Below are 19616 nucleotides of genomic sequence, written 5' to 3'. Positions count from 1 at the left end.
TTTCAGCTCCATACAGCGATTTCTGCTAGTCCCTGCTGGCGCTCGATTGGGCGGTCCGTGAGAATAATTATTTCTCCCCACCTTTATAAGATGTAGCTTGAAGTTCTTGTTCTGGGATCATATAGCTGCACTACAACGGTGTGCAAAAACTTCCCTGACGTCTTTTATGTGTGTTACTTAAGGTAGCCATTGTTCAATTTACTTGAGACACTATACCGGGTGTCCCACGTAACTTGAGCTTAACTTGAAGAATACGCAAATGCCACGGAGCTGGACAGAACCAAGGTGATGTTGCTTGCCGTCGCTTGGAGTTACTCAGATTATTTTTGCATGCCACCTAATTACATATTTAATCTTACTTAATTAATAAAGTATAATTAACTTCTCAAATATTAAAATTCGATGAAAAAGTGTCAACGAGAAAATTGTAGAGCAACACGAGAAACTACCGATACAGATTTCTGCTGCTCAATGCGTGCTACATAAAAGCGTTCTTCCAAGCATGAAAGGAGCCCGCGATTACACGACAAAATTGCCGCGCGACTGGCTGCTCGAGGCACTTTACGTGTATTCGCGGGCTTCTCTCATGCTTGGAAAACCTCTTTTTCAGGCACGTGGGTCACCCTATATATAACACACAGATTGTACAGAAACCCAATTGTTCTGCAGTGTTGGAAAACTCGATGTTAAAATGCCCCGTACGCGCGTTTTATCGGGATCCTATGTTTTTTTTCTTGCGTTGTGTTCAGGGAGTCAGAACACAGACTGAAAAGAAAAAGTGCAGGGAGTTTTGGTCGTTGCTGGAGGCTGCTGCTTCGACGGATGCTCGCCCTTGGGACACACTTCTCGGGCGCCCGTGGCGTGTCACAGGGGTACTGGCGTTCTACACTGAACGTGGCGTATGGGCGGTGCGGGACCTTCAGCACTCGGCATGTACACGAATCTTGTTTATTGCGAGCGTTGGTTTTGCGGACGAACAAGAAAGCAAAAAAAGAAAACACACAAAAGAAAAGAGAAACGAAAAGTCACAGTGAGAATGATCGATACAAAAAAGAAAGCATTATACCGATAGCGCGGTGCACACACACACACACACACACACATATATATATATATATATATATATATATATATATATATATATATATATATATATATATATATATATATATATATATATATATATATATATATATATATATATATATAACGAGAGCGTCTGTAAGCGCATGAGCCAGGTCGATGCGAACGCGGCATTTTGTGGAGTGGAATTTTCGCGAAAGTGGGGGACGTTAAAAACAAAGCTAAATTCTTTTGCGTACTCCCACTGCTTAGCTGCGCGATTATGTGACAGTGCTTTTACGGTGTAAACCATAGTTAAGTGCGGAAGATAAGACACCATTCTTTGAGAGCTGCTAGACACTAATTAATTCGCGTTGTTAAAAGCCGTTTTCCGAATAAAGAGCGGTCCATGCACCGCAAGAAGTCCGGTATACACCAGAAAAGAAAGAAAGAACGCTCGTCTTTAATTGACAGTTTTTCATTTATTTTCTGTCAACGCTGAACATATATATACTGGAGTAACAACAATATTTAGAGCAGGATGTTTTTTATGGGCAACAAATGATTATTTGGAACAAGCATCGTCATCATTTCACGTAAGACATATTTCCTTAGCAACATCAAATCCGAAAAGAAAGAAACACTAAAGAAAGTAATGTGGCACCAGATCTGCGCCCGTGTTGCTGGTGATACAATTAACCCGTTTTATGAGAAACTGAACATTTTCTTAGGCACTAATAGCTACTACCTTTGTACGCATTACCTGAGAAAAAAGAATGATGAAAGCGGCATCGGGAAGATCAATGGCAACTGTCGTTTGTGATTATTCTCCCGAGACATGAATAACGTGCTGCTCGTGTAACTGCAGTGTGATGCTATTGTCGATGACTTTCGCACCAGAGGTGAAGTAGGCGCTCAGTTTTCGACATAAACGGGCATTGGGCAGCAGGCGGGATAGAGCCCCTCCTGGGACTCCATGCGGCAGTTCGCTGACGGGCAATAATATGTTGTGCACCTGGGGGAGAGAGAGAGAGCGTTAACATTATATGGAGCAAAGCTGAATATAGTCACACTGCCTTCATTTAAGCATATCTGGATGAACACTACAAACGTATAAGGCGGGGCCATAGAACAAACTCTTGCATTTTGCGCTAACCGCTTATGACAAGAAGTTTTAATGCATTTTCGGCTGTCTAACGTGACGCATAAGGCAGAGATATCCTCTTAGAACTTGAGTGTAATTATAAGGAATATAACAACAAAATCTTGAAAGGATAACATTCTATCAACAGAAAAGCAAGCTGAATTGAACGATTCACCTATTCGCCACTAGCACAGATTAGGTCACTTTCCCCTTTCTGGTTAAAACAGCGCAAGGTAAGAACAAACGGTAAGACAGCTAGAGATATTAATTCTGTTTTTCCGTTAGGCATACTGAAGCGGCCGCTTCCTTTTCATTTCTCCTCGATCTCATTTTATTGCTCTTTCAGTAAACCAACCAGTCAGGAATCTACTGTTGCCCCATGTCTGCTGCTTGCTCTTCAAGATTTAAAAATAATAATAAAGGAAGTCACTGTCTGGCCTGTGGTCGTATATACTCAGAGCCATATGCTTCCCGAATATTGCCACCAAACCGGATATATTCCCCTCTGGTTATCCTCCCTGTCTCTCCCCTTTCTTTTCTCTCTCTCCTCCTGTTTTTGTTGTCTGTCCTCTTCGTGCTTTTGATTAACGCTCAAACAGGGAGCTTCGAAGAGGTGTACCTAAAACCTGTAAGGCTCGAGTTCTCTCGGCTCTGCTTCTAAGCATTCGTCGATTTGCTGAAGCGAAGACATAGAATCGGGGCGCGCAATTTCAGTCCATTGCAAAGTGTCCTCCTTTATTTTGCCCTGTACTCTGCAGGCATTGGAGAGATCGAACGTTCATTAATATTTATTTATTTATTTATTTATTTATTTATTTATTTATTTATTTATTTATCATAAGTAACCTCAGTTGCCGAAGCTTTAAAGAGGGGAGTGGGGTTACAATTAAATCAGCAATTCAAAATTAAGAAAAAAAAGGTGGCAACGTTATACACGTGCTAAACAAATTACTAACACTGATAAACAATAACTATAACAAACAATGAAGATGGTACGACACTAAACAAGAATAGTGCCTAGTAAAACGAAATGAAAAAAAAAAGAACACCAGCGGTTAATAAGAGAGAGAGAGATAAATGAGATCTGGCTGAGATGAGATGAGGTTAAGCATCGATTGCGATAACAAATTAGTGCGCAGCTATACGAAGTCGGGATAGGCAGTTTTATTGGCTATATAAACATGGAAACATTCACTTACTAAGTGGATTAACAAGCATGGCGTCAACATCCACGCGCAAACATGAACGCATAACACTCGATGAGCGCGGACACTCGCTGTAAAAACGCGAGCGAAGTAACCTTCTTGCGGTCTATCGCTTCAACGCAAGAGCGGCGAAAACACAGCGCGCAGCCGCGCAGAGTACGCCCTTGTTGGCGTACTCTGCCGTGGGTGTTTTTGCATTTCGCCCCCATCGAAATGGGGCCATCCAGGCCGGGATTTGATCCCTCGACCTCGTGCTTAGCAGCGTAACGCCAAAGCCGCTAAGCAACCGGGGTGGGTTAAGTACGGCGCTGTATAGGGAGGAAGAAACAAATCGCCTGCATGCCACAATTTTGCGCGCTTCCTTCACACATTCAACCAGCAATTTTACATCCTAGTAAAATTGCTGGTTGACAGTGTATTCAGAAAAAAAAAGAACAATTTCCCCTCGCACAACTCTCAAAATGCCGAAGCAGAAGAAGAAACGATATTTATTGTCTTTCACACGAGTGCAATTGTCGCATTTTTTTCGGTCTTCGGGAGGAAGGAGGCTTCAACTGACTAGAAGCTTGCTTGGTATCGAGGTCACATCCATAGCACCAGCTTTAGTAGCCCAAGATAGTCTTCGAAAAAAAGGTCTTGGTCACTTTCGATGTGATTTTTGAATCCTTGCACAAAATGAAACAAGTGATCTTTGCTTCGTTTATTGTGCTTTGAGAGCACGCTGGGAACAAGCATCGCGGCAACCTGTCTGAAGCCTAGTTCCGCATTTAAAATCCCCTCACAGGGGATTCAACGCATGACAGCAGCTTCGGCAATCTTGTTGCCTGTGTAGAGACGATTGTCTTTTACAGTGAAGCTGTTAAGGGCTACTTTCCCCACTATCGTGTCCGTGTGCAGAAAATATCCCTAAGATAGTACAGTACCCGGCCGACCCGCGGCGGAAGTGAAGCAAGCGTTAAACACTCCCCATACGTGAGCCGATCCCAAAGATATTGCAATGCCGGGCCGACCCGCGGCAGAGGTGAAGCAGGCGTGAAGCACTCCTCATACCTGGGCCGATCTTAATGGCAGTGAAATGCCGGGCCGACCTTCGGCGGAAGTGCAGTTCGCCATTAAGCACAGCTTCGCTGGTCTTCCTTCTTCACAGAGTGCAACAGAGAGGAAGGGCACTGAGCTTTTTCTTTTCCTTTTATTTTCTTGCATTTTTTCGTCGAGATTTTTCTGTAGACTCGTACGACTAGTTCAAGATGGGCCGAAATGAGTATGTTTTTTAATGTTCATTTCTGCTCTTGCAAACCGCCGGAACGACTCAAAAGCTCGTGTAAGACTCAGTGCCTTCTCTATAAACCTCGTTTGAAACATTTCAAGTGTCTACTTAGTCGTTTTCTTTTTTTTTAGAAGGGATCAAATGCTCGAGGAGTGTTACTATTTGGTTCCAACAGGCGTCACGGTTTCACAATAGTAGCGCTATAACAGTTGGCAAAAGTGTCATGACACATCCGTAAGACACCTTACAGCGAAGTTGGCTTAATAATAATAATGTTTGGGGTTTTACGTGCCAAAACCACTTACTGATTATGAGGCACGCCGTAGTGGAGGACTCCGGAAATTTTTGACCACCTGGGGTTCTTTAACGTGCACCTAAATCTAAGCACACGGGTGTTTTCGCATTTCGCCCCCATCGAAATGCGGCCGCCGTGGCCGGGATTCGATCCCGCGACCTCGTGCTCAGCAGCCCAACACCATAGCCACTGAGCAACCACGGCGGGTGAAGTTTGGCTTGTGTAGTGGCCCGTGAAGAGCCCATCTACATCCACCTAGTGGGATAACACCGCTATACAATTACGAAAAGCTCCACGAAGCCAGTCCCTTCTTTTTTCCGGGTCCCCCCGAATCGGCGATAGCAATGGCACGCTGGATTTCTTGTACTGCGGTGATGAAACCTGTTCCATTACAACCTGGATCGATCGAAGGCGGTACAATGCCACATAGCGTCGCAATGCACTCTCTGTCCCAGCAAGGGAGAGAAAGAGAGAGAAAGAAATAGCTGAGTTCTTGTCATTTGTTCAGAGGATGGCGGCCCTAGTCCAGGGATAATGATGACTGTGGCGATGTCCTGGGCCTGCGGGACCAGCGCATGCTGAAGCTGCGAAGCATGTGTGACACTGGCACATTGCCGCTTTTATGAGCTCCACGTTGCTATGCGACGTGATTCACGCCAAGGACAGTGGTAAGGTCAACAGTCATTCGCGCGTTCCAATCCTGCGCATGTGGCTCAAAGGACCCCTCATCAGGTATGGCCATCTTGAGCTGACTTGCGCAGAGAATACAATGCGTGCTAACCATCGTGTCTGAGAAATATTCTCTACGCGCCGCGGAAGGACCTGAAATTTCAAACCGAACGTCGTATATCTCACCCTCGCAGGCGCCGCGCTCCAAGCTGGAGGGTGATGTATACATGCAAGTGCGCCTACGTGCATGTGTTTGTACTGTGATGTCGCTCTTACTGACACGTGACTTCGCGAATTATTCTAGGCAACATCTAATATTTGGACAAGTGTTGGTTCAATACACGAAGTAATGTTCAGAGAAATGATAAAGCACACAAACCGAATGTCTGCTTGTCTTTGTTTTACTTCGCACCGCTACAAGAGCGACCCACTTCGGTTTTGTCTGCCTGTTCCCACGTCGTGCAGTCGCGCGCGGACACCGAGACATGTCATCGTCTACCGTGTTCCAGAGGGGCGATCATCCACTGTGATCCGTCTGTGCCTGCCTCAGTATTCGTGTAGCACTGAATTATACCGCCAGTCAGGTGTTCTCGAGCACAGCGCGCAAACTCGTGCGCTGCGCGAAACGAGACAATTGCACCAGCTCCGCGCGACGCAGTCAGCAGAAGTGCGCCGCGCTGCAAAAAAAGCGAAGAGGAAAAAAATGAAGGCGCGGCCCATGACGTATGCCTCAGGCGATCCTTGCGCTCTGGTATGGGAGAACGCGGTGAAGGAATTTCGCGTGCGGAGGCTAGACGGGGCAAGCGGAGAGAGTGTCTTTCTTGGCAGTGGCGCTCGCCTCCTGAAATCATATATGTTCGCGGCACTGAAACATTTCGATCTCGGCTATTAATGAACCTTTTCGAAATTTTTTGTGGCAGAACGCCCCTTAGAGGACACGTAACAACTTACAGCGTCTAACCGAAATTTACTATGTGTCCTTGCGAGGGGCCCTTTAACGGAAACTGGCACGCAAACACGTGCTCACGCTTTTAGAGCAATAGCGTTAAGCGCCCGTGTCGCAGGAAATCTGGTGTCGGCATCCGCCGTCGTCGTCGGCGCCGGCGTCCCGTGAGCGAAAGTAGGCGCATATATTCTATACGTCACTAAAATTCTTCCATCACTAAAGTTGCTCGCACCTTGTCTTACATTCTTCAGAAAGTTATTCCTCAGAATTTTAAGAATGACAGCCCACAAACAAATGTCATGACACAAAACACCGGTAGTGCATGCGTTTTGGGTTAAATGTTCTCACAATGAAATATTAAAAGTGCGAAACAATAACAGAAGATTGGCTCACGCAAGAAGCCGTGTTTCTATCAGAAAGCTCGCCTTCGTGCTTAGCGCTCGCAGCCAGCGTTTCTCGGTAAACGTTACGGTTACATGCGCTGCAGTGGCCAGGAAGCGTGAGAAGCAGTCAGGGATCTTTGAGTGCTTTCGCGTTCCATTCTTAAAGGCGAAACTTAGGCGTCCTCTGCATTTTCTCTCTAGAATGTAAAACATTTTATTGAAATCGCTCCAGCGGCTGCTCCATAAAAGCATTTCTCCATTCTATTTTTTTTCTCCATTTATTTCTATTTGAATAGAGAAATGGGAGTTTTCCCTGCAATAAAGCGTCCTGTTAATTTCCATCATAGATGTCGCCTAAATGTACCTGGGGCATAATCAGTAAACTGTATCAACTAGAGCAAGGAGGCTTAAGAGAAAACTTAAGATATTAGAAATTTGTAATTGAAAATTATAATTTACAGATATTAAATATTATATTCCTTTTACACGGTCGCGTTCATATGCCCAACAATTACGATCCCCAGTGCTTGGAAATCCCTCCTCCTAAACAGTGGAAGGCCGCGCTGCTCAGCTGGGACCCCGACATGCAAGTCTGGGTCACGCACCGGGCGGAGGCAACCGCCAGGATCGAAGGATTTCTGGCCGCTCGACCATAAGTGGCGTCCCGCCAAGTGGCATTTCCGCTCCATCTTCATAATATTCTGAACAAAAGTTTCTTTTTCCTCCTCCTTCGGAGGAAACAGAAGCTACGTAACTCATTTACCGAGCACTACTGCAAAACTATGGGCTTGGACGCAGGTTATATTTACCCCCACATCAAAAGCTAACAAGAGACGAAGGTGCTGACTAAAGGCGACTCCGTGTATGAACACCTGCACACACGACATCTTATTGCATCATATCCAGTCGATGCTATATAGCTACACCTGCACACATTGCAACGAGCCGGACACCCTGGCACACCTTCCCCGGCAATGCAGGCACACCCAAGCAAGCATCACAACGACACAACTAGCAGCACCAGACACATACGACCTCACTGAAACGTGAGAGACTGCGATTTCCAAGCCGCGCCAAGTCGACCAGCGCCAACTGTACGGCCGGGCGCGGTGGGCGATACAGGCCAGAGGGTTCCTGGAATAAGTACCCTCTGACAGGACCCTCGAGTGACAAGTCACTGCTTAAATAAATGCTCAATACGACCCAGGCTGGCCTGTAGCTTCAGGTCAGGGCCGGAACACGGCTCCGCACCTCAGAGAGCCACCATTTGGGTGCGGCGGATGCTTGAAATAAATGTTTATTCATGTCATGTCTCCTTCTTGGGCAAGACCAACATAAACGTAGTCTTTTACGGCGGTGCTGTATAAGGCTGGGGTACCACATAATTTTCGTGTCCGCATACAAAGAATGTCATCATCAATGGCTCATGCCCCCGTTAGCACTCATACCCCCGTAAGACAGAGGCTACAAGCAGTCAGAAAAGTAAAGCAAACAGTGTTTCCTTTCTTTCTAATCGCGCATACAGCATACAGAACAGCATGTCGAAAACTGTCATCATAAACGGCTCATACCACTCGTAAACAATGACTAATACCGCCGTAAGCAAGCAAAAAATGCAATGCCTGATAGCCCCGTAAGGTTAATGGCTTCTCACTTAGCACAGTTTAGTTCCGAGGACACTAAACCTGTGGTCGTTGTCAGTTATTTCAATGTGAATGTGTCGCGACCGAAAACGCAGTGGTTTACGCGTGTCGTGTTGCAGACAGATCGCCTGCAATGCCACACTGATCCGGCCAAACTCACCACACAGCGGCGTACGTGAATCGGTTTGACATTATCAAATAATGTGTTTGCAGTTGCGAGCATGCCGATCAGTGCATGTCATAGCGACCACGAAGCCAGTGTGACCGTCGTTACTAAGTGACAATAACTGATGCAATAAAATATTTACCACAAGTTTTCTTATCACGACGTTTACAGCTCCGGTGGTTACCCACCTTCACAAGGCGAAGTGGACTTGATTTTTTACAGCGAAGCTGTTTATGCGGACCCTGTGCCATCGTTGTCCGAGTCAGCTAAAACGATCGTCATCAGCAATGACTCGAGCGTCGTCGTCTTCTTCCACAGCTGGCTCGTTGGCGCTACGCGGTGCTAACGCGCGAACGCGTCGCACCACTGCTCCCGTATTCGTCGTCGTCGTCGTCGTTTTCTTCCACAGTTTCCTCCATTGCCACTCGTCATTCCAGCGGAGAATTTACCTTCTCTTCTGTCGTCGTAAAGGGGAGGCCGCGTTTACGGGGGTACGAGCCATTGCTTAAGGGGGTATGAACCATTCATTGTCTTATGTGACGAACAGATTTAATTTTGAAGCAATTTTGAAGAATCGCAAGGGGCAATGCCGGGCGGATGCTGCTAACCACGCCACCGAGCAAATTCGAGACATCGAATGCAAGCGACAACGGCGGACTGCGGGCATACCGTCATTGACGTCATTCTCTCCGTCGCAGGCGAACGTGTGTGTGACCTCATTAAGAAACGCAAAGACGCAATCGTCAAACAATTCCAACCAATCGTGAAAACGATTGCAGCGTCCGCATCTCAAGTGGTGTGCCTTGCGACCAATATGCGGAGCTTTGGATTAGTGGTTTCGCACATTCCATCCAAGCCACAACTATGAGAAGACCACGAGTGGTGCGTATACTCCTGAGGGAGAAGCTGCCTACCGCGAGCGTCAGCCAGAGTTGGCTCGTGAACGGGCTCGTCGCCCTAGGGCCAACAACGAGCTGCCCGCCACAGATGCCGACTTTAAACGGCAGCCTGGGAGAAAAACAAAGCGCTTCCTAAACCATGCTCACACACGAACCACGCAAAGGCGAAAATGAAGCGAAAGAATGGTGAAACAAAAGATCTATAATATAGACTGCTTGCGAAGTTTGACTTGCATGGTGTGACGCTCAAACTTCGCTGGTGGACCATCTTCACGGAGTGGAAGGGGCGGTCATTTTTTTATCTTTCTTTTTTTTTTTGAGAGCATGCACCGTACCGCCGTAAGCACGCGTGGCAAGCACGTGCCTCGCTCGACGATCGGTGGCCTCAACACACGTGCTCTCACGAGAAACTCTAACTTCGTCGCAACTTCTTTTTTGATTAGGCTGCAGCTCAGAAAAGACACCATCAAAACATGCGTCTGTACATCTGCATAAAGCAGAGCTGGGCCCCTGTATCTGCGTTCTATGGGGTTGCTCACTGAGCTCGCTATGGAGCGATCAAGGAAGCAGCGGCGCTCCGAGCAGCCTCTGGCTGTTACGGAGTGGCCATTTTCCTTGCACTTTCTGAAGTGCGGCGGAGTGCTTGAAGCTTCTTGCTTCACTTCTGCCGCGGATTCTGCCGGTATGCCACTTATACCAGGCTAGCCCTTCTCTCCCCACACTCCTCACTTTTCCCTCTTCCTCCCACACCTTCCTTACTTTCCCCCTGCCCCTGCACTTTCTGAGCTCCTTCCCACTTCCCAACCCCCTCTTGAAAATCAAAAGGCAGGCCAGTATAGCAGACATCAGTCCCCGGACTCGTGTCGCTGGTGCGCAGTCAAACAAGCAAGCTCGCGCTCCTCAAGGCTATGTTTGACGTTGAGTGGTTAGAGTGGGCGCGTGAAGTGTGAAGAAGAATCAAAACCGTACGCCTGTTAAGCATTTTCTCTTCTCAAATGATCTCCTTTACATGCTGCAGCCTTTGTAAGGGAACCTCTTGCGAAGTGTCGAACGACTGCAGTGTCGAGGATCAGTGTTTTTTTTTATTGAAACGAAAATAAAAGAAAGAGACGTACTCACCTTATAATGGTGACGGCTACTCCTTTTCTCATAGCAGAAACAACAATATAAAAAGAGATATGTAGGAAAATGAAAAAAAAAGAGGAAAAGAAATCACTTCATACGGAGAGAAAGCAACAGCACAGTCCGATACGCCTATGAACATAACGGTGTAAAAGTAAAATGCAAGTTTCACCACAATGGGTTCGTAAACAAAGTCACAAATACACACAAACTGCCGTGATGTAGACTTCGATGAGCATTTATATATATATAGTAGTCTCCATAATAATATTTCAAACGGAATGGCCGTGAATTTTTTTTTTCCTATTTTGAGAGCATGCATCTCATCGTCGTAAGCGCGCGTACCAAGCACGTGCCTCGCCCGATGATCGGCGTCACGCGTTGTCACGAGAAACGCTAACTTCGTCGCAACTTCTTTTTTCATTAGGCGGCAGCTCAAAAAATAAGAGCCTCTGGCTGTTACGGAGTGGCCATTTTCCTTGCACTTCCTGACATGCGGCGGAGTGCTTGAAGCTTCTTGCTTCCCCTCTGCCGCGGTTTGTCCCGCAGTGCCACTTGCTCCGGGATAGCCCTTCTCTCCGCGCACTTTCCTCCTTCCCACTCGCTCTCCTACGTTTTCCTCCATTTCCCCCTAACACTGCGCTTTCTGAGCGCCATCCCGTGCTTCCACCACTTCCTGAAAAATCAGAAAGCAGGCCAGCATAACAGACCAGGGGACACGAAGAGGTGTTTAAACGTCAGGCCGAATAACGCAACCATGGCTTAACTCCTCGTACTCGTGCCGTTAGTCGGACACATTGTGGCTCATACCGCAGTCAGAATGGCAAGCTCGCGATCGTCAAGGCTTCCCTTGACGTTAAATTGTTAGAGTATAGCACGTGAAGTGGGAAGAAGAATCGAATTATTTATTTATTTATTTATTTATTTATTTATTTATTTATTTATTTATTTATTTATCATACGTAACCTCAGTTGCCGAAGCTTTAAAGGCGAGAGTGGGGTAACAATTAAATCAGCAATTCAAAATTAAGAAAGAAAAGGTGGCAACGTTATACAAGTGCTAAACAAATTAAGAACACTGATAAACAATAACTATAACAAACAATGAAGATGGTACGACACTAAACAAGAATAGTGCCTAGTAAAACGAAATGAAAAAAAAAAGAACACCAGTGGTTAATAAGAGAGAGAGAGAGATAAATGAGATCTGGCTGAGATGAGATGAGGTTAAGCATCGATTGCGATAACAAATTAGTGCGCAGCTATACGCAGTCGGGATAGCAGTTTTATTGGCTATATAAACTTGTAAACATTCACTTACTAAGTGGATTAACAAGCATGGCGTCAACACTCACGAGCAAACATGAACGCATAACACTCGTTGAGCGCGGACACTCGCTGTAAAAACGCGAGCGAAGTAACCTTCTTGAGGTGTATCGCTTCAACGCAAGAGCGGCGAAAACACAGCGCGCAGGAAGATATGAACTGCCCCGTGGATCACTTTCAAGATACGCTGCGAGCGACCGCGCGCAGCCGCGCAGAGTACGCACTTGTTGGCGCACTCTGCCGTGGGTGTTTTTACATTTCGCCCCCATCGAAATGGGGCCATCCAGGCCGGGATTTGATCCCTCGACCTCGTGCTTAGCAGCGTAACGCCAAAGCCGCTAAGCAACTGCGGTGGGTTAAGTACGGCGCTGTATAAGGAGGTAGAAACAAATCACCTGCATTCCACAATTTTGCGCGCTTCCTTCACACATTCAACCAGCAATTTTACATCCTAGTAAAATTGCTGGTTGACAGTGTATTCAGAAAAAAAAAGAACAATTTCCCCTCGCACAACTCTCAAAATGCCGAAGCAGAAGAAGAAACGATATTTATTGTCTTTCACACGAGTGCAATTGTCGCATTTTTTTCGGTCTTCGTGAGGAAGGAGGCTTCAACTGACTAGAAGCTTGCTTGGTATCGAGGTCACATCCATAGCACCAGCTTTAGTAGCCCAAGATAGTCTTCGAAAAAAAGGTCTTGATCACTTTCGATGTGATTTTTGAATCCTTGCACAAAATGAAACAAGTGATCTTTGCTTCGTTTGTGCTTTGAGAGCACTCTGGGAACAAGCATCGCGGCCACCTGTCTGAAGCCTAGTTCCGCATTTAAAATCCCCTCACAGGGGATTCAACGCATGACAGCAGCTTCGGCAATCTTGTTGCCTGTGTAGAGACGATTGTCTTTTACAGTGAAGCTGTTAAGGGCTACTTTCCCCACTATCGTGTCCGTGTGCAGAAAATATCCCTAAGATAGTACAGTACCCGGCCGACCCGCGGCGGAAGTGAAGCAAGCGTTAAACACTCCCCATACGTGAGCCGATCCCAAAGATATTGCAATGCCGGGCCGACCCGCGGCAGAGGTGAAGCAGGCGTGAAGCACTCCTCATACCTGGGCCGATCTTAATGATAGTGAAATGCCGGGCCGACCTTCGGCGCAAGTGCAGTTCGCCATTAAGGGGCCCACATGCACAGCTTCGCTGGTCTTCCTTCTTCACAGAGTGCAACAGAGAGGAAGGGCACTGAGCTTTTTCTTTTCTTTTTATTTTCTTGCAGTTTTTCGTCGAGATTTTTCTGTAGACTCGTACGACTACTTCAAGATGGGCCGAAATGAGTATGTTTTTTAATGTTCATTTCTGCTCTTGCGACCCGCCGGAACGACTCAAAAGCTCGTGTGAGACTCAGTGCCTCCTCTATAAACCTCGTTTGAAATATTTCAAGTGTCTACTTAGTCGTTTTCTTTTTTTTTTAGAAGGGATCAAATGCTCGAGGAGTGTTACTATTTGGTTCCAACAGGCGTCACGGTTTCACAATAGTAGCGCTATAACAGTTGGCAAAAGTGTCATGACACATCCGTAAGACACCTTACAGCGAAGTTGGCTTGTGTAGTGGCCCGTGAAGAGCCCATCTACATCCACCTAGTGGGATAACACCGCTATACAATTACGAAAAGCTCCACGAAGCCAGTCCCTTCTTTTTTCCGGGTCCCCCCGAATCGGCGATAGCAATGGCACGCTGGATTTCTTGTACTGCGGTGATGAAACCTGTTCCATTACAACCTGGGTCGATCGAAGGCGGTACAACGCCACATAGCGTCGCAAAGCACCCTCTGTCCCAGCAAGGGAGAGAAAGAGAGAGAAAGAAATAGCTGAGTTCTTGTCATTTGTTCAGAGGATGGCGCCCCTAGTCCAGGGATAATGATGACTGTGGCGACGTCCTGGGCCTGCGGAACCAGCGCCTGCTGAAGTTCCGAAGCATGTGTGACACTGGCACATTGCCGCTTTTATGAGCTCCACGTTGCTATGCGACGTGATTGACGCCAAGGACAGCGGTAAGGTGAACAGTCATTCGCGCGTTCCAATCCTGCGCATGTGGCTCAAAGGACCCCTCACCAGGTCTGGCCATCTTGAGCTGACATGCGCAGAGAATACAATGCGTGCTAACCATCGTGTCTGAGAAATATTCTCTACGCGCCGCGGAAGGACCTGAAATTTCAAACCGAACGTCGTATATCTCACCCTCGCAGGCGCCGCGCTCCAAGCTGGAGGGTGATGTATACATGCAAGTGCGCCTACGTGCATGTGTTTGTACTGTGATGTCGCTCTTACTGACACGTGACTTCGCGAATTATTCTAGGCAACATCTAATATTTGGACAAGTGTTGGTTCAATACACGAAGTAATGTTCAGAGAAATGATAAAGCACACAAACCGAATGTCTGCTTGTCTTTGTTTTACTTCGCACCGCTACAAGAGCGACCCACTTCGGTTTTGTCTGCCTGTTCCCACGTCGTGCAGTCGCGCGCGGACACCGAGACATGTCATCGTCTACCGTGTTCCAGAGGGGCGATCATCCACTGTGATCCGTCTGTGCCTGCCTCAGTATTCGTGTAGCACTGAATTATACCGCCAGTCAGGTGTTCTCGAGCACAGCGCGCAAACTCGTGCGCTGCGCGAAACGAGACAATTGCACCAGCTCCGCGCGACGCAGTCAGCAGAAGTGCGCCGCGCTGCAAAAAAAGCGAAGAGGAAAAAAATGAAGGCGCGGCCCATGACGTATGCCTCAGGCGATCCTTGCGCTCTGGTATGGGAGAACGCGGTGAAGGAATTTCGCGTGCGGAGGCTAGACGGGGCAAGCGGAGAGAGTGTCTTTCTTGGCAGTGGCGCTCGCCTCCTGAAATCATATATGTTCGCGGCACTGAAACATTTCCATCTCGGCTATTAATGAACCTTTTCGAAATTTTTTGTGGCAGAACGCCCCTTAGAGGACACGTAACAACTTACAGCGTGTAACCGAAATTTACTATGTGTCCTTGCGAGGGGCCCTTTAATGGGAACTGGAGCGCAAACACGTGCTCACGCTTTTAGAGCAATAGCGTTAAGCGCCCGTGTCGCAGGAAATCTGGTGTCGGCATCTGCCGTCGTCGTCGGCGCCGGCGTGAGAAGCAGTCAGGGATCTTTGAGTGCTTTCGCGTTCCATTCTTAAAGGCGAAACTTAGGCGCCCTCTGAATTTCCTCTCTAGAATGTAAAACATTTTATTGAAATCGCTCCAGCGGCTGCTCCATAAAAGCATTTCTCCATTGTATTTTTTTCCCATTTATTTCTATTTGAATAGAGAAATCGGAGTTTTCCCTGCAATAAAGCGTCCTGTTAATTTCCATCATAGATGTCGCCTAAAAGTACCTGGGGAATAATCAGTAAACTGTATCAACTAGAGCAAGGAGGCTTAAGAGAATACTTAAGATATTAGAAATTTGTAATTGAAATTTATAATTTACAGATATTAAATATTATATTCCTTTTACACGGTCGCGTTCATATGCCCAACCATTACGATCCCAAGTGGTTGGAAATCCCTCCTCCTGAACAGTGGAAGGCCGCGCTGCTCAGCTGGGACCCCGACGTGCAAGTCTGGGTCACGCACCGGGCGGAGGCAACCGCCAGGATCCAAGGATTTCTGGCCGCTTGACCATAAGTGGGGTCCCGCCAAGTGGTATTTCCGCTCCATCTTCATAATATTCTGAATAAAAGTTTTTTTCTTTCCCTCCTCCTTCGGAGGAAACAGAAACTACGTAACTCATTTACCGAGCACTACTGCAGCACTATCGGCTTGGACGCAGGTTATATTTACCCCCACATCAAAAGCTAACAAGAGACGAAGGTGCCGACTACAGGCGACTCCGTGTATGAATACCTGCACACGCGACATCTTATTGCATCATATCCAGTCGATGCTATATAGCTACACCTGCCCACACTGCAACGTGCCGGACACCCTGGAACACTTTCTCCTGCAATGCAGGCACACCCAAGCAAGCATCACAACGACACAACTAGGAGCACCAGACACATACGACCTCACTGAAACGTGAGAGGCTGCGATTTCCAAGCCACGCCTAGTCGCCCAGCGCCAACTCGACGGCCGGGCGCGGTGGGCGATACAGGCCAGAGGGTTCCTGGAATAAGGGACCCTCTGACAGCACCCATGAGTGACAAGTCACTGCTTCAATAAACGCTCAATACGACCCAGGCTGGCCTGTAGCATCAGGTCAGAGCCCGAACACGGCTCCGCACCTCAGAGAGCCACCATTTGGGTGCGGCGGATGCTTGCAATAAATGTTTATTCATGTCATGTCTCCTTCTTGGGCAAGACCAACATAAATGTAGTGTTTTACGGCGGTGCTGTATAAGGCTGGGGTACCACAGAATTTTCGTTTCCGCATACAAAGAATGTCATCATCAATGGCTCATGCCCCCGTTAGCACTCATACCCCCGTAAGACAGAGGCTAGAAGCAGTCAGAAAAGTAAAGCAAACAGTGTTTCCATTCTTTCTAATCGCGCATACAGCATACAGAACAGCATGTCGAAAACTGACATCATAAACGGCTCATACCACTCGTAAACAATGACTAATACCGCCGTAAGCAAGCAAAAAATGCAATGCCTCATAGCCCCGTAAGGTTAATGGCTTCTCACTTAGCACAGTTTAGTTCCGAGGACACTAACCCTGTGGTCGTTGTCAGTTATTTCAATGTGGATGTGTCGCGACCGAAAACGCAGTGGTTCACGCGTGTCGTGTTGCAGACAGATCGCTTGCAATGCCACACTGATCCGGCCAAACTCACCACACAGCGGCGTACGTGAATCGGTTTGACATTATGAAATAACGTGTTTGCAGTTGCGAGCATGCCGATCAGTGTATGTCATAGCGACCACGAAGCCAGTGTGACCGTCGTTACTAAATGACAATAACTGATGCAATAAAATATTTACCACAACTTTTCTTATCACGACGTTTACAGCTCCGGTGGTCACCCACCTTCGCAAGGCGAAGTGGACTTGATTTTTTACAGCGAAGCTGTTTATGCGGACCCTGTGCCATCGTTGTCGGAGTCAGCTAAAACTATCGTCAACAGCAATGACTCGAGCGTCGTCGTCTTCTTCCACAGCTGGCTCGTTGGCGCTACGCGGTGCTAACGCGCGAACGCGTTCGCATCACTGCTCCCGCATTCGTCGTCGTCGTCGTATTCTTCCACAGTTTCCTCCATTGCCGCTCGTCATTCCAGCGGAGAATTTCCCTTCTCTTCTGTCGTCGTAAAGGGGAGGCCGCGTTTACGGGGGTACGAGCCATTGCTGAAGGGGGTATGAACCATTCATTGTCTTATGTGACGGACAGATTTAATTTTGAAGCAATTTTGAAGAATCGCAATGGGCAATGTCGGGCGGATGCTGCTAACCACGCCACCGAGCAAATTCGAGACATCGAATGCAAGCGACAACGGCGGACTGCGGGCATACCGTCATTGACGTCATTCTCTCCGTCACAGCCGAACGTGTGTGTGACCTCATTAAGAAACACAAAGACGCAATCGTCAAACTATTCCAACCAATCGTCAAAACGATTGCAGCGTCCGCATCTCGAGTGGTGTGCCTTGCGACCAATATGCGGAGCTTTGGATTAGTGGTTTCGCACATTCCATCCAAGCCACAACTATGGGAAGACCACGAGTAGTGCGTATACTCCTGAGGGAGAAGCTGCCTACCGCGAGCGTCAGCCAGAGTTGGCTCGTGAACGGGCTCGTCGCCATAGGGCCAACAACGACCTGCCCGCCACAGATGCCGAGTTTAAACGGCAGCCTGGGAGAAAAACAAAGCACTCCTAAACCATGCTCACCACACGAAGCACGCAAAAGCGAAAATGAAGCGAAAGAATGGTGAAACAAAAGATATATAATGTAGACTGCTTGCGAAGTTTGACTTGCATGGTGTGACGCTCGAGCTTCGCTGGTGGACCATCTTCACGGAGTGGAAGGGGTGGTCATTTTTTTTATCTTTTTTTTTTTGAGAGCATGAACCGTACCGCCGTAAGCACGCGTGGCAAGCACGTGCCTCGCTCGACGATCGGTGGCCTCAACACACGAGCTCTCACGAGAAACTCTAACTTCGTCGCAACTTCTTTATTGATTAGGCTGCAGCTCAGAAAAGACACCATCAAAACATGCGTCTGTACATCTGCATAAAGCAGAGCTGGGCCCCTGTATCTGCGTTCTATGGGGTTGCTCACTGAGCTCGCTATGGAGCGATCAAGGAAGCAGCGGCGCTCCGAGCAGCCTCTGGCTGTTACGGAGTGGCCATTTTCCTTGCACTTTCTGAAGTGCGGCGGAGTGCTTGAAGCTTCTTGCTTCACTTCTGCCGCGGATTTTGCCGGTATGCCACTTATACCAGGCTAGCCCTTCTCTCCCCACACTCCCCACTTTCCCCTCTTCCTCCCACACCTTCCTTACTTTCCCCCTATTTTCCCAACCCCCTCTTGAAAATCAAAAAGCAGGCCAGTATAGTAGATCAGGGGACACGAACTGGTGTTTAAGCATAATAACGCGACTATGACATCAGTCCCCGGACTCGTGTCGCTGGTGCGTAGTCAAACTAGCAAGCTCGCGCTCCTCAAGGCTATGTTTGACGTTGAGTATTGGAATCTGAACCTGGCAACGTTTAACGTTAGAACGTTATCTAGTGAGGCGAGTCTAGCAGTGTTATTGGAGGAATTAGAGGGTAGTAAATGGGATATAATAGGGCTCAGTGTGGTTAGGAGGACAAAAGAAGCATATACAGTGCTAAAAAGCGGGCACGTACTGTGCTACCGGGGCTTAGCGGAGAGACGAGAACTAGGAGTCCGATTCCTGATTAATAAGGAAATAGCTGGTAACATACAGGAATTCTATAGCATTAACGAGAGGGTGGCAGGTCTTGTTGTGAAACTTAATAAGAGGTACAAATTGAAGGTGGTACAAGTCGATGCCCCTACATGCAGTCATGATGACCAGGAAGTGGAAAGCTTTTATGAAGACGTGGAATCGGCGATGGGTAAAGTCAAAACAAAATACACTATACTCATGGGCGACTTCAATGCCACGGTAGGCAAGAAGCAGGCTGTAGACAAGTCAGTGGGGGAATATGGCATACGCTCTAGGAATAGCAGAGGAGAGTTATTAGTAGAGTTTGCAGAACAGAATAATATGCGGATAATGAATACCTTTTTCCGCAAGCGGGTTAGTCGAAAGTGGACGTGCAGGAGCCCGAATGGTGAGACTAGAAATGAAAAAGACTTCATACTCTGCGCGAACCCTGGCATCATACAAGATGTAGACGTGCTCGGCAAGGTACGCTGCAGTGACCATAGGATGGTAAGAACTCGAATTAGCCAAGACTTGAGGAGGGAACGGAAGAAACTGGTACACAAGAAGCCAATCAATGAGTTAGCGGTAAGGGGGAA

At 47.5% G+C, this 19616-nt stretch overlaps 1 protein-coding gene across 1 annotated transcript in view; it reads right to left on the bottom strand.

Moving 5' to 3' along the window:
* Positions 1 to 1524: 1524 nt before the first annotated feature.
* Positions 1525 to 19616, bottom strand: part of LOC142566333 (complement inhibitor CirpT4-like) — a 58667-nt gene continuing 40575 nt past the window's right edge. The window contains exon 3 of the mRNA XM_075677255.1: positions 1525 to 2077. Within this exon, the coding sequence (XP_075533370.1) occupies positions 1978 to 2077 (100 nt within the window). The 3' untranslated portion in view covers positions 1525 to 1977. The remainder of the gene's footprint in view (positions 2078 to 19616) is intronic.

Source organism: Dermacentor variabilis, unplaced genomic scaffold (assembly GCF_050947875.1).
Source record: "Dermacentor variabilis isolate Ectoservices unplaced genomic scaffold, ASM5094787v1 scaffold_12, whole genome shotgun sequence".
Taxonomy (NCBI): domain Eukaryota; kingdom Metazoa; phylum Arthropoda; class Arachnida; order Ixodida; family Ixodidae; genus Dermacentor; species Dermacentor variabilis.
The sequence above is the reverse complement of the archived record's forward strand: the minus strand, read 5'-3'. Positions and strand labels throughout refer to the sequence as shown.